Source organism: Rhea americana, unplaced genomic scaffold, assembly GCF_003343005.1.
Source record: "Rhea americana isolate MKP2758 unplaced genomic scaffold, rheAme1 scaffold_171, whole genome shotgun sequence".
NCBI classification, from domain to species: domain Eukaryota; kingdom Metazoa; phylum Chordata; class Aves; order Rheiformes; family Rheidae; genus Rhea; species Rhea americana.
In genome coordinates this window covers 902,760-919,113 of record NW_028185828.1, presented here as the reverse complement: position 1 = coordinate 919,113, position 16,354 = coordinate 902,760, and the positions used below count along the sequence as shown (strand labels likewise).

At 37.1% G+C, this 16,354-nt stretch overlaps 1 protein-coding gene across 1 annotated transcript in view; it reads right to left on the bottom strand.

Moving 5' to 3' along the window:
* The window catches only part of PPP2R2A (protein phosphatase 2 regulatory subunit Balpha), a 54,433-nt gene that overhangs the window by 8,231 nt on the left and 29,848 nt on the right, over positions 1-16,354 (bottom strand). The window contains exon 3 of the mRNA XM_085301049.1: positions 4,676-4,773. Within this exon, the coding sequence (XP_085157175.1) occupies positions 4,676-4,773 (98 nt within the window). The remainder of the gene's footprint in view (positions 1-4,675; positions 4,774-16,354) is intronic.

The window sequence follows — 16,354 nt, the reverse complement described above, 5'->3', positions numbered from 1 at the left end:
AAGTATATCTTTTTTTTTGTTGTTGTTGTTTAAAAACCCAAAAATCTGTATTATTCTCATCTTTAATTGCACATCCTCACATCTTTGTTTCCTTGGAGAGATACTCTACAGAAGAAATGTAGCCACACATAAGGCAAACCTACACTGTGGGTAAGCCTAGGTTGCTAGGCACACCATGGGAATCCCACATGTAACCACTAAATTTATACAAGCAGTCCACAATTCTAGTTTGTAAACTCCTCAGTCCCTGAAAACCTCTAATCTGTTTTTACGTAGCCTTCTTTCTTCCTCTTGATATTCTGCAAACGAGGGCAGGGGGAGGGAAAAAAAAAGAAAAAACACCTCAGCTCAATACATCTTTGACATTAGAAGTCATACCTGCAATTAGCCTAAGGATGGAAGAACAGGCCAGTCAGCCTCACCTCCATCCCTGGAAAGGTGATGGAACGGCTCATCCTGAATGTCATCTCTAAGCATGTGGAGGAAAAGAAGGTGATCAGGAGTAGTCAGCATGGATTCACCGAGGGGAAATCCTGCTTAACCGATCTGAGAGCCTTCTGTGATGGAAGGACTGGCTGGGTAGATGAGGGGAGAGCAGTGGATGATGTCTACCTTGACTTCAGCAAGGCTTTTGACACTGTCTCCCGTAATATCCTCATAGGTAAGCTCAGGAAGTGCGAGTTAGATGAGTAGACAGTGAGGTGGATTGAGAACTGGCTGAAAGGCAGCTCAGAGGGTTGTGATCAGCAGCACAGTGTCTAGCTGGAGGCCTGTAGCTAGTAGAGTTCCCCAGGGGGTCACTAGTGGGTCCAGTCTTGTTCAACTTACTCATCAGTGACSTGGACGAAGGGGCAGAGTGCCTCCTCAGCTGATGATATCCAGCTAGGAGAAACAGCTCATGCATCAGAAGGCTGTGCTGCCATACAGAGAGATCTGGACAGGCTGGAGAGTTGGGCAGAGAAGAAGCTCATAAGGTTCAACAAGGGCAAGTGCAGAGTCCTGCACCTAGGGAGGAATAATTGCATGTGCCAGTACAGGTTGGGGGCTGACCTGTTGGAAAGTAGCTCTGCAGAGAAGGACCTGGGAGTCCTGATGACCAACAAGTTGACATGAAATCATGATCCTGTCCCATGCATTTCAAGAGGCTGCACCATCAGATGCCTTTCTTGTGATACATTCTTGATGAGGTACCTTGTTCCTTCTGTCTGTCTCATGTCCATCCATTCATTTCATTCTGTAACACCTCACTAAAACATACTACTTGATACGATTCTTGCTAGCCCATATTTGTCACATTCCCTGCATCACACCATATTCCCTTGCTTCACACCCTTACATTAATAGCTAGCAGGAATTCATAAATTTTACAGTAAGTTTTGGGGGAGGGGAAGGGGAAAGGAAAAAAATGCCTTAGAAATAAAATTTGGCACTAAAATATTGTACCACACCTATCAATTATACCAGCTTTCCCACCCTAGAAAACGGAAGGAACTTTGTTCTGAGTTTCAGTAAGACCTAACAAGTTAAGCAAGGTCACTATATTGAATAGGAGACTTCCAAAGTAAATCTATTGTGCTTTAGGAAATGCTGCTCATGATTCAGTGTTCTTTCCTTCAACTCAGCACTCACTATAATTATTTAAATACATTTCTTGTGTATTCTAGTAAAACTGTACAGGCCTAGACAGTACAATAATATATGAAATCCACCTTTGGGATGAAACGCAGGATTTCAGCCATTGGATCATCCTATGGTTAACCCCCCCACACCACCACCACCACAAGAAGAGGTGTTGGCCCAAAAAAATACCTTAAATTAAATTCCAGGTTAGTAATTACAGGTTGCGTATGCAAATTCCTCCTTCAGTTTCAATTAGATACAGTATTCATTTCCTGCCTTAGTCTTACGTAATGTTACTTGCTTTATGTTGCAGCACAGCTGCACATTCCAGCCCAAAGATGGCAGTATTTTAAGTAGTGAGTAAAGTTGCACAAGCTTGTATAACTCTATAAAGAGCAATTATGTTTTAGTGTTTTTCTTCCTATATATAGAGTTTGCAAAGCACTTTGGAATGCAACATGATGGAAGGTAGTACATGAATCCACCTAAAATACTTAAAAAATTTGCCTTGTAGATTATCTTATACATAAAACTTGCTGTAGATAGTTGTGCCAATGGCATAACCACCTACTAATGAGTTCGGGAATATAGTTCCTATTTGTTCATTCCCTAAACACTAAGGAGGTCAATTTATGCCAAAACCAATTATGTGAGACAAACTGAGGACCTGGATGGTCCTTACTAGACCTCATATTCCCATATCAAGAGGGCATAAGACCCATGGGTTATGCATCAAAATTTTAAGGAGTCAGTTATTATAAGACAACCCACTTGAAGATGCAGTTAGCTGTTTAAACTTTAGCTAAATTAAGAAGTACATGATTCTTTAAAGGACCCTTAAAGGAGGTAAGCTAAAGCCTGGAATTTAAGAAAGCAAAAGTTTGTGCCTGAGTTTAAACTATAGGAAGATAGTAGTAAGGATACCTGCATACTATGTTAATCTCAAAGCCTAGCCAAAGAAACTTTGTGGGAAGCTAGTCAGTTGGGCAAACCCCACTAGATGGCACCAAGGGACCAAAATGATTTATGTGCAAAGACAAGTTGCTGCTGCTACATAAGCAGTAAGAGTGTAACAAGGAACTCTTCCTGAGAAATTGTGGAACTCTTGTGGTTTAGGATTTTTAGAATCTGGTCTAAATAAAACAYTGATGAAAGAAGTAACACATCATGGCTCTTCTAGGCAACGAAATGACAAAACTGCTTTTTTTACCCTCCCTCTAAAATAAATCTGATCAAGTCAACTTCTAAATACAGCCTTAGTTAAATCCACCACTCCATCTCAGCTTTCCCACCTTTAAAGTGGGAGTAGAGACCCTTCACTGGTATCAGGAAGATTGTCGTCTGTAAAATTCTCCAGTAAACAAAACTATAAAATGAAAAGATGTTCTTAGTATTATAACCCAACTAACTTGCTGTAGTAGGGAAGGTTTTAAGAAATTCTCAAATGATTCAGAAGATTACAATAGTTTTCATCATATTTGGAAGCTGTGCTCCTAGTTCCTCTTGGCACCGCAATGTCTTGAAATGCTCTGAAACTAACAAAGAAAACTTAAAATGGACTTCAGAACTTCTTTAAATTCTTCCTGAAATTTTATCTTTGGTTCACATACAGATAATAAATGGATTCAATTCTCAGTAGCTTTTATTTCTTATTTTAGTATTAGCTAAACCACTCACTGCATAAAATATCTTATAAAGAATTACAAAATATAGCTTCAAGCTTGCATCTCAAAAGTGTCCCACAAAAATAAAAACAACAAAATATTTAGTAACTTCTCATAATAAAAAAGAAACTACAAATTGCTGTGGTTGTCATTTAGATTAATAACAAGCCTTGCTATCACTTACATACAAATACTAATGTAGATCGCTATTTTATGGGATATACTTGGTATATAATATTATATATATTATTACATTAACACAACAGCTTCCAGTATTTAAGTCCTCTAAAGACACAATAGACAGTGACCTGTTTTATCCTCTGAAGTCTGAACAGTCATTTAGTTTTAAGGAGAGTGCACTGCTTGTGTAAACATACGTGTAAACACGAAAGCTAGGTAAGCAAATGTGCAGAGAAACAAGTTTACTTTCTAGAACAAGAGATGGAAGAATTCTGTACCTGACACAGAGACAGGATGCATCACAGAAATGCAGGTCTCATGGGGGACAAAAGCTGTAATCAGTTAGTATATTTACAGTGTAAGTTAAATACATCAATTCATACCATTTATATTCACTACAAAGGGATGCAGACCCATTTCACAAACATACTTTCAGGGAAGGGGTAGAAGAGGGGCAGATTTGTGAAGGCACTGATGCTCACTAGTTTTGACTCCTCTATGCTGAAAATTACTTTCCTTCAATGTTTCTCACTGCTGTATTTAGAATTATGTACTAAATAATACTACAAACAAATACTCTTTGTATAAAAGACAAAGCAGTTAACAGTAGGTAGTTTGAATGTTAACTTCAAATGTGAGCACAAGGAGTGCTGATGCAAAGAAAATCCTCCAGCTCCTCCTCAGAACAGCATGAACGATGCAATTCTATAGAGACAGCTCCCCCGAAAAGACCCTCAAGACTTTCATGTGATACATTTTAACTAGCAGAAAAACCTTAGATCCTTTAAGGGAATCAATGTTGACAGAGCTTAAACTATTTTACCTGTTTTATCTCAGAATGGAAAAGGACATCTTAGGGCATATTTACATACTCATAGCCAATTCTCCTAACTACAGAAAAATCTGAAATAATAATCACCACCAAGTGTCATTAAATAACCACTTACAGCTTCCCTGAGGTCTTCAGGTGTCCCATCACGCTGCCCATTTTTATTTTCACTTTAAGCAATGTCTAGACTATAAAGGCTGGCATCTTACAATTGAAGTCATTTCTAACAATGTCACCAAAATTTCAATAATTATAGAATTTTAATCACTTATTACACAGGCAGAAAATTTTTGTTAAATCTGTTATAAAATCATCATCTTTGAAAAGAAAATGAATGCGAACAAGGAAAATATTTAATACACTTTAAATAGTTGGCACTTACCTCCTGCTCCTGTTGAAAGATGACAACTCTACCTCCTTTGTCTCCTGTTGCTAGTAATTCTCCAGAATGGTTAAATTCTACCGTAGAAATTATATCCGCTGCACAGGAAAAAGGATAAACCCCATAAGTTAATTCTCCTTCTAAATATTAAATGATTAAATAAAAAGAAAATTAATACTTAAGTTGCCTTAAAGTACTTAAAAGACACAAACAGGACATTTTTAAATGACATACATCTGAAAAATAAGAAAGAAAAACAATTATCAGTTTGCAGCACCAGAAAGATTTACAAGTTCAGTATGTTCACTGAATATTTTGTAGGGTTTGTGTACACACAGGTATTATACCTTGGTTTTCTCTGTTCTTTYCTGACCGAGGAACCGGACACATGCTTATTACCCATCTGATTCCAAGGGTGTTGCGTGCCCTCTCTCCCTACCCTCCCTTTAACAGCTCTATACACATTTGAGAACTTAGGCAAAACTTACTAGGGTGGAGATGTTCAGACATCAGTGTCTAAAGAATGCAAGGAGGTAGAACAGAAACAGCTACAAAAAATTAGGATTTTAAGTTCAGACCAACTCCAAAAAAGCTTTCAGTATCATTTTTCTGGATGAGGAAAGTTATATTACTACAAATGTTTTTATGTGACTGTTTATGCTAAATGTGAATATACATACAAAAATCAGTCATCTCTAATAGCAAATTGATCTGTTTATACAGCAAAAATGAATTTTCCGAGATGAAAGGACAAATGACATTGAGCTCAAGCACACTAATTTATGTTTTCAAACATATACCTCATGCTTTCAGATATTCAAATCAGGAAAAGAACATTCTTTGAGCACTAGCTTCATCAAATTGCAATTGCTCTTACAAGAGCATCTCTTAAAAAAAAAATCTAATTTTCAGGAGAAGAAAGTACCTAAGATTTTTACACATGCAAGTCCAGGCTATTTTGCCTTCATTTGCAGACTAATGCAGATAAGCAATATATCTAAGTCTTATGTTGGATGGTTTCTTCATTCTCTTGTTTTTTAGAGTTTCAAAAAAAAAAAAAAAATCCAGTACTTGCTCTACAAACTGAAAACTACTACTAGACAAAAGATACTGTCTGAACTTAAACAAGTACTACTCTGCAGCGTATCAGGAAAGCATCTTATTATAGATAGCAGTAGAGTTATTTCATTTTGAAGTAATACAACTAAGTTTTCCTCTTATTTAAATAGTGAGGTTTACATCATTCTTGGGTTGTCCCAAACATGGGCGGTGGCCTTCAAGGACATCAACAAGCTGTTCTTTTCCAGTAACTGCATTACACAGCAGCTACAAGCACAAACGTCTGTCTCAACACTGCACAATGCAAAGACAACCTAGACAAGCAGGCCAAACTCTGCTGCAAAATCCTCAGAGGCAAAAGATGCAGAGTCAGATTCTTGGCATGAATAGATATATAGAGCTTAGTTCTCTTTTCTAATACACAGCCTAGATCGCCACAGAACAGAGGACAAAGACGAGTTTATCCTATCACAGTCAACCCTACAGAACTGCAGAAACACCAACAGGCTGAAATTTCTCGAAGAACATAGTGTGAAGTAGATAAGTATCATGTAAGCTTGTATGTAATTATACCAGTGTCCAGATAATGTATGAAAAACCCCAAACTCCAAGTGCACTTAAATACACATTCCTTTCCCCCCTGGAAAATTACTGTTGCTTCATACATTCATTCACATATTTGTGAAGATGAAATGATTTCTCTCCCATATCTGTAAGATTTAAAATGCAGACCATTTAGATGAGGATATGGCATTCAGTGTGTCCCTTTCACAGGTGAATGTAATATAGAGACAACATACAAGTAATCAAATTCAAAACATAGGAAAAGTGCAAACCAAACAGTCTAATTTTGGCTGTTCCATACAATGCAAGCTGTGTTGTAATCCTATGACAGAAGGAGGCCTTGAGAGTGTTATCAAGTAATTTAAGAAAAACAAGATAAATCATCTTTCCATAGTAAGAAGTTTACAGAAAAATAACTATTTTAAAAACATGTTCAAAAATGTAACACTGCAAGCTAAGCCAGCCTTAAAATGGAGATAACATGGCAATTTATCAGCAGATCTAAGCAGTGTGCATGTGTCGGGGGCGGACAGCAAAGAAGAATCAGCCATAAAAATCTAAACACTGAATAGATGGATAAATTCCTCCTAGTACTTACTTATGAAAGTCACTCAAAGTTTTACAAGGTAAAAAGTCTTAGACTTGAAGCCTAATTATCGGAATTCACAGCAACAAATAAATTTTACATGAAGGGATAAAAAGACAGTTTTCTGAAGTCTGCTGATTTAATACATTCTGTATTTAAGTTACAGAAATCTCTTATATAGCAGAAAGCTAACCACTTGCCAACTTTTCTGCAACAGTTCTAGACAATCTTGCTTTTACATTTATATTTTAAACTTCCAAAAAAAATCCCTCCTTAAACACTGGATTTCGTTCAGCCTGAAGTAGGCCTTCCAATTCAAGTTCTCTCTCACCTTTTTTTTTTTTTTTTCCAATACTTCAGTGACTTGCACATATGCACAAAGCTTGGTATCAGTGATCTGTAAGTTGATGCAGCTCCTGTTTTTGTACCTTAGCTGCATGAGGCTCCATCAGTGAATGAACTTTCAACACTAACATCCCCACACCTCCATGATAAAAACAGTATGCCCAGTTAGTAGTGGCAGAGACTTAAACTCTTCAGTGCCTCATCAATTATCTAGAGGATAATTTCAAGTACTTGGACTGACTTTAAATTAAAAAATATATTCCTTATTAACAATCACAACAGAAAATTAGTATTTCATTTTTAAACTAAAGATGCATCTATAGATCCTAGCATGCCTTCTATACTGTAAGCCTTAACAGCTCCTTATCCAAGGACAAAATAAATGTGCAAAAAAATAGGCAGAAAAATGTTTTCTTACTAACTAATCTCAAAATATGGCCAAGATGCATATTTTATACAAAAGCAGTACTAGAAAGCAAAGCAATCAAACATTTTAAATCCAATAACTCACCGTTAAGAATATTGTATTCCCATACCTTGGTCAAAGAAAGAGACAGACATCAAGGCACTGGTGTTCAACTGGGCGGATTTAATAGTGTTTGAGAATTGACAGGGGAAGCATTTCATCTTCCGCAGTGCACTGATTCGCTTGTGTATTTTCATCTGTATTAACACTCTTGTTGCCAAATAAAATGAATGGAAGCCTTTTCTTTCAAATAGTAACTAGAATCCCAGTGATAATTACACGTAGGGTGATTTTAGTCCTTCTGTGCTGCAACGGGCAAAAGAGCATCTATAGAATGCACTGCCTTCTCTCTGCCTCCTCCCTTTTGTGCATGCTATTTTTTGCTACAGTCTCTAGGTGGGAGTCTTGCAAGCACAGAGGGCCGCTCTCACTGCCCAGGAGCTTGTAAATGATACCTTTCATAAGCAAACAGCATGAGGGAGGAATATCTGAGCAAGGAGCAGATAATAGGTGCTCTATTGTCACTAATGCCGGTGGCTTTAAGAAATACCAGACATTCTGGTATTTACTACAGAGTTTATTTCAATGCCCTCCTCTTCAAGCACCAGTGTTGGAGATAACCAACCATCAAAACCTTATCTGATAACCATACCCCTCACAGGATATGGTTAGATCAGCATTATCTGTTAACAGACTTGCACAAAGTTACTAAATGAATATGCAGCACCCATGCTTTGAGAGGCCAGATTTGTCTCTCCCCTCCCCTCAAGTTTCTTGAAATAGTCTTTTACGCCAAAAAGATAAAATTTGACATTTCAAAGTACTAAGATTTTAAAATACTACTGTGCAACATCAGACACAGGATGAAGACCAGTCTGGCAAAAAAAATAAAATGGAATGTATGGAAATGCAAATCTACGTCCCTATAGAGTACTTGGCACTACTAGAATACTAAACATAATCACTATTACAGAGAGGGAAACCCAAATAAGAAGAGAAAAAGAACTTTTAAAAGGTTTCTTTACAGATCATTAACTTAATTTTTCTGAAACCTGATTTTGTGTCTTGCCCATAGGGCAGCTTGATCCTTTGACACTAAGCAGCATCTGACATCTCAAAGTAACAGAAATCTCTTCCTTTCTTGAAGAACTTTTGCTCCCTGTAAGTAGGTCTTCTCTGGAGTAAAACTACTGTAACCTTTCCAAAAAGATATGCTCATAGGCAAGTTTTTAAATAGAAACTTCAAAGTTTTTATATTCAGATATACTGAATTAAGACATTCYGTTAATACACTGCAACATAACTCAAACTAGATTATTATGAGATCTTAAAGACAGTGTAACTTTTACATTCCAATGTCTGTAATAGTCTCTATTGCTTATAGATCAAAGTCTCATGGAATCAAGTACAGGAAGGATAACGTTTTCTATCAACATTCCCATTATTGTGTAAGCATATTTAAGTCTTTTGTGGGTAATGAGAAACAGTAGTTTTAAGTAACTACAGAAAATAGTTTACCAAAATGAACTCTGTCAGTAGAGTCAAAACAAACACCTCAGCTGAAGAAATAACGTAGGTCACCATAGTTCAAGAGCTCCAATAGAGAGAAAAATGACAGTTTCTTTTTTACTGCAAAATCACAGAGCATCCTAGTTTCTAAAAAATAGTTACTACCATGAAAATCAATTATTCTAACTGGTAACAGGAGGAAACAGTGATGGTTTGGTTTTTCTAGGAAGAGAACCATAACATACATCAGGTTGCCYCTTTCAGCAGTTGTCCTGCATGAGGTAAACTGAGAAGTCTTCCAGAGTGCTCAATTTCCTGTCCAGTCTTCCACATAGATTTCTCCCAGAAACAAAAAGAGAAGCAAGAATGATCTATCTTGCATGTTAAAGAAACATGGACTTGCCAGACTTTTTTCACTGTTAGAAAATGAGCAAAGACTTCTTGTCCCCTACACTATACAAAATATAAAAGCTATTAGAACTGAAGACAAGTCAATGAGAGCCTCTAAGAAAAAGCTCTGTATCTAAAAAGTGATATTATTGAAAAACAGATTCCCATGAAAGACCAAGATACTTTCATTCAGAACCAAAAACTCTTAAGAGCAACTTGCCCACAAGGAAGGATTTTATAACCTTCATCACTTAACAACAGTCATGCTGGAGAACAGGAAAGTATATATCCTTATAAAATACACACATCCCAATACACATGCAACTATCATCATTTGTAAAAGCCCCTGATTTTCAAGAAGGTCAATAACTCACTGCATAACTTGAGGTGGGGAACTCAAGGGTTACCACAGTATTCAAGTATCACTCCCCCCCCACACACACAATGTATATAGGTTGTCTTTTAGTTCCACTAAATCTCTGTTAGTGCACACTTTTGTTAAGTGTGCATCAGAGCTGTACTACTGATTCAAAGAAACAAAAACAATACAGCCAGAGTCAGTGATCTTAAATATCCTAAATATCCTATAGAACCATAATAAGAGCCTCTGGTCACTGACCTATTTCCACATGTGAACAGGGCAGAGTCTGCTCTCCCAGGAGTCCTCAAGACCTCCAGACAGTTCTCCCAGATACAGCAGCTACACGCTAGCTACTGCTTTCAAGTGTGCTTTTTCTTATACACGATTTTATTTTTAAAAGTTGCTCTGAGCTTGTTACGTATTATTTCAATGATGCATCTTCACTTTTAAGTGCTTAAATAGAAATCAAGACTACCTCAGGGTTGTAACAACACTTATCTTCACTAGATTCAATTAAGACTAGTTTTTCCATGGTAAGCATAGAGAGACAAGAACAAGAAGCTCTCCTAGGAAGTCTAGGACCAAAGCAATGAAAACATGGTATCTAACTTTGACATAGAACAGGATGGAGGAGAAAATATTTATTACAAAATTTTGATAATGTTAATGCAACATATTCTGAATTCACAATCTGAAAGAGGACATACAGAATCTCAGGAAAAGGCTGTTACCAGTGGCAGGCACACACTTTGATTAATTAACAAGAGAAAGCCACTTAAACCAAAACATCATTTGTTTCACATTAGATAAACAACAAAGATAACAACCAATTTTGGAATTATTAGTAACATTGGTTTTTGCTATTCTGAATAGTTCACCTTACAAAAAACATAACAGAGCTGGGGAAAAAAAAAAAAAAAAAAAAAAAACTTAGTGCTATAAAAAACTATTCAGATGTAGATGATCTCCAGGGGTCCCCTCCAACCTCAACTATTCTGTGATTTCTGTAGTTCCAGTATATACCACATAGATAAATTGAAGATGGATAAAATGACTGGGAAAATGGATTGAAATAAGAATAAATAAATAAAACAACTAAAAAAGTACACTGTCAAAAAGGCAGGACCCAAACTTGCCTTCATATCAAACCAGAAAGCCAAATTGTTTTAAAATGTCTTCAAGATGGACAAGTATCAACATGATCACCAATGCAGAAAAAGCAACATTTCCTCTTATCTAGGAAATTCTTTCTTCTACAACTGTTTTATTAATATATTTCATCGCACTAGTAAATGCACATAAAGGTTTAAGCATTTAAAAAAAAATTATGGCTTCTGTGACAACACCACTGCCTGGAACTTGCATTTTGCTGTATTTCCAGCCCTGTAAGATGCATCCGCCAAAGCTGTAACATCTCTGAAGCATCTGGATCCACCCCCAGAGAGTATAACCATTCAGAGTCTTGGTTTGATAACAAACAGCTGCTTCTTGACAGGTAAAATGTACTTAATATCTAAAATCATCCAGAAAGCAACTCYAAAGTCCTCTATATAAAGGTAACCATGTCAGGCAGAATTCAGGTGATACAAAGAACAGAGGCTCTGGGCCAGAGTATGAGAGATGACTTACTTAAATGAAAACAGGCAGACTACACTATTCAGAGAACGGTCAAAAATGCATCTCTGACACATCTGAACTGCCTTTCCCCCCCTCTAAAGCAAAAAGCTGCTCGAAACACAAAACTCGCTAACAGACACTGAAAAACATTTTCACTTTCCGGGGGCCTTCCACACCTTCCAGTTAATATATGGATGTTGAACAGAAATCACATATGTAAAAATCACTAGTAAATTCTCAGAAATAATTAGAGAAAGGGTTGTGCTGAAGTTTTCTCCCTGTTCACAAGCCTATGGAACATGGGAATGAAACAGCCTTATCAGTCCAAATAAGCAAAGAATACTTTAATCCGATGACTTAGTTCCAGAAGGCCCACTGTGAACCTGAAATACAATTCTGTATTAAATTTGCTTCTAAAAATAGAATAAAATTTATTTTATTAGTGGAGAAAAAGCTATCTATCTTAATGTACCATGAACTTTATGTAAACTTTGCTTATAAAACAGTCTTGGTAAGCAAAACATGTCACCTACTCTACAGCAGTAAGTCAATCAAGGCAGTTAACAAAGACTGTCTTTATTTCACCAGACCTAAAAGGTTTCTGTGCAGTTTTGGGAATCATGTTGATCTGCTGCCTAAGCAGAGAGTAAGTAAATCAGTATGTTTACACAAGTGGAGAAATCTGATGTTTCCAAGGACTGAACAAAGAATYATAGTATTAAAAACATTTTGGTGGTTCTTCATTGTTTATATACCTTCCCAGTGTCTCAAAATGCCGTTTCTGGAATTTTCTAAAAACGCAACCAAAACCTTGTAAGAAATCTGCTATATTTTATGTAAGTTAATAATTCTTTTAAAAAGTAGGAATAAAAATAGACTATCCACTGATCTGATGTGGATGCCACTTTCTCAGTTTGCCAATCTTCAGTACATAAGAAACCATTCTGATCAAAACAAACATCAGCTGATCATCCCATGAAGATTTCAGAAATTGCCTGGATTGCAAAAAACTTCAAGACACCAATTATTAGGATTATTACTAAAATCCAAGGAAGCTCAAAAAAAGCCTCAAATTGAGGAATAAGCACAGAGATAATGTTATGAGGCATAAAATTCTTGACCTCAGGTGGCACGATTACTGAGCATACCTGAGCCAGTCCTCTGAGCTTGTTTAAAAAGATAAAGCCTATAAGCTTAGAACTGTCCAGGAACACCTGTCCAGGAGAAACTGGAAATCCTAAGACACTAAAATGAAGCCACCCCCAAAAAAAGTGGGAGATGAAAAGAAAGAATTAATACTGAGTTATAATTTTTTTTCTGATTGGAAAGCACTTGTAAATTTTTTATTCCTTTCTAATCCAGGGCAAAGCAAAATCCTCCTGCCTCTTTTCAGAATACTAAATAGATGTAACTTCCTATTTTAACTGGATTTTGTTGTTTCCACTAATGATGCTGCATTAGAGTCACTTCGTTGTCGGAAGAAAAAATAATAATAATAAATAAATAAGCAAGCTAGAGAGAAAATAAAAATAGAACAGTTCTAAAATAAATTCATCCAAGACATCAAATATTCCAAAACCTGCACAATACTTGCTGCACATCTAAATTATCCTGACAGCACCCCATTATTTGCATGATTTTGATTGATCACACTTACCAAGTGTCCTAATACATGGTGCATTAAGTCTCAGAAGCCAGAAAGTAAAGTGTTAATCCTGAAGTGAACAGGAAAGGCTGTTTAAATAAGATTAAGAAAGAGTGCCTATGTATGTGTGTTTGTGGAAAAGAGAGCTCCCAAGACACAGGACACCACAACTACACACGCTAGGGAAAGAACAGAAACCAAAATGAGAGCACTGTTTAGTTCTGATAGCATAAAAGGAGAGAAACCTGCATTCCAGCCTCATCCATAATTTATGTATGGGGGGGTAAAGGGGGAGGAAGGGAACACAGAGATTTTATACTTTAAATTTACCATGACCAGTTTTACTATTGACTTCATTTCCCTTTTCTTCCTTCACTTTCAAGATGATTCTTCACATTCATTCCATCTCTCTGAAGTGACTAGGCAACAAAACCAAAGGCAGCCAGGATAAGGCATTCCTACTGTTCAATTTACTTCTCAGCAGCCATTCCAGAAGCCCTTTAAGAGACCTCTTCTTAGCTAGGAGAAGGCATTAAAAATATATTATTTCTTCAGATACATGAGTGCAGAATTAAGTACATGTGAGAAGGACAGGAGAGAAAGAGGCTGTCTTTCTGTGACAGAAATTTTCACTCCTGTGCTATTAGTATTGCAAGAGCCAGCTGGTTACTTGTTCTCTTCTAAGTACCAGTCCTGTGACAGTGCTGCACACACAGAGTACACAAAGCACCTTAACACAGAGGGGAGTGGAATTTGCATGATTTCCAAATAGCTTCATACTGCTGGCCCTGCCAGTGCTAGAACACAAGAAGCATAAGCTGGAGAGGCCATCGGAGCAAAGGACAATAGTTGGTTTCACTGGCTTGTGCAAATCGGAAATCCGCACACAGGGAGAAAGATTACAGAATGTTTTCTGTCATCCCCCTGTTCTGTTCAAATCTTCCAGGTCCTGCGATGCTGAAAGTAAAATGGTGCAGTCACTAATAATTCTGTCATTTTCCCTCAGATTTACAAAATACCTCTTTACCAAACAGGACCATAATACTTAAAATGTTGAGACTCTCCCAGTCCTATTTAGATGCATACATACATAGACAAATACACACACAAGAGAGTAGTTTCAAAACGGGTGTAAAGTGCTACATGTATTCACTAAAGTCTGCAAAGTATCCACTCCAAATAACTAAAAATAAACCTTGTCAAAGAGTCCTAAAAATATCATATTTTCCCAGTTTCTTGGACTGTCCTATATTCATATTCTCTCCCTCATTCTGTTTCTTCTCCCCTTCTCCCCCCAGTCTTTCCCATCTTTGTAGGAAAAAAAAAAAGACAGCAAACACTTTGCAGGGCAGGCAAATCTTAGTTCAGTTTTCAGCTGTACCTCTCTTGAGCTACCTTTTTTCCCCTTTAGCTTCCTAAATTACATGAGCACAACAGATTCCTACCGCACAGCTCTGATGAAGTTCACAGCGGGCTGATAGGTAAGCAGGATTCTAATCTTCAATGGTGAAGCACAGCTCACATAGCAAAGACTAATCTCGGAAGGGTGTGGAATACTTAAGGATACTGCCAATGCTAGCATGTAGATCTGACTGTAAGAACTCYTGTTAGCAGCAGCCTTCAGTACAAGGAGCTTGAATGCAGGATTTTTTTCCTTTTCTTTAAGCAGAAAAAACACCAGCTAAGGGAAGGAACCAGTACCATATAGTATTTTATAGTATTTATAAATTTATATAAAGATGGCTTTGATTACAGATGCACTTATTCTTGGATAGTCTGGAGATGATGCAGCTTAACTATTAAATTCAAACCAACATTGTTCTGTGGCCTCGTAGCTTTATACAAACAGCTATTTTTGTCGAGCATCAGGACTTCAGAGAAGACAATGGTTACTGAGCAGTAAAATTCCATCCCCTCCTACCAAAATTATAAAGTAACAGCAGTCTTAACCTTGCTGCATTTATGCCAGGCTGATAGTTCTCCCAGAGAGCTTTACAAGGCTCAATGCTCTGAGAAGAAAATAACCCCAGTTCTGTCCACCCTACACAACAGAAGCTGCTCCCATCAGCAACAGGGAGAAGCAACATTAGAATTGCAGAGAACAGAACTGAAATACAGAACTGAATTTTAAAATCCTTCAAAAAAGAATACTATTTATGAAGTTGTGATAATAAAACATTTCAGCTACATATTCATTATCTGGCAGGTCATAGTAAAACTGGGAACAGAATAACCATCAACCAAAACTACAGTGCCACTCAGCTCCTTACTCCTAAACTCCTTAAATGTCCATAAATCTTTTCAAGTGATCTTAGATTAATTGTGATAAAGTAACTTCCCCATTTGAATATAGCTGATAAAAAAAAAAAAAAAAAAAAAAAAAAAAACANACACACCTTAAGTTCAACATAACAATTTTAAAGTGGTTTGGGTAGTGGCAGATAGAGCATTTTACTCCTTGTGTTTGTTAAAAAATTGCTAAACCTCACTGTGAAATTGCTGTTTGTGAGTTGACATTAGTTAAGTTCCAGTTTCTCAATTCAGTTCAAGTTTCCACCATCAAATTTATCATCATTTTCCTCTMAATTTTTTGAGCCTAGGCAAGAGCTCAAATAACAAGTGTTCTAAAACAGCAATGTTCTCARTACTAGTAGAAGTCACTACAGGGAACACTGCGCAACACCTCTGAGGGACATTACCACCATCCCAGGCTCACTCATCCAAATCACAGATCAGGCAGATTAAAAATAGTGGCTGTAAGCTACATGAACCTGAGACTGGTCATTGAGACCGAACGGAACAAGGGATTACGTGACCAGATTTGAGAGAGAAGGGGAGACCAGCCTGATCACCTCTCCAGACAGCACAGTTGAAAATGCAGAAGGGTACCTATCCACAACCAAATTGCCAGTTAAATGCACTATCTATAATACAGACTCCACAAGCTTACACTTAAAACAGCTCCTTGAACAAGGTTAGAATTTGGCATTTCTAGAAGGGAAAGAAAAGGGACTTAAACTTCACAGACCACTAACTTCCTGTCTCCATCTACAATAGGAAATGCAAAGTCTCCTGTATATGACTCCAAGACACCTGCGGTAGCACAGAGAAAACAGATGACGAACAGTAGCAAGTCA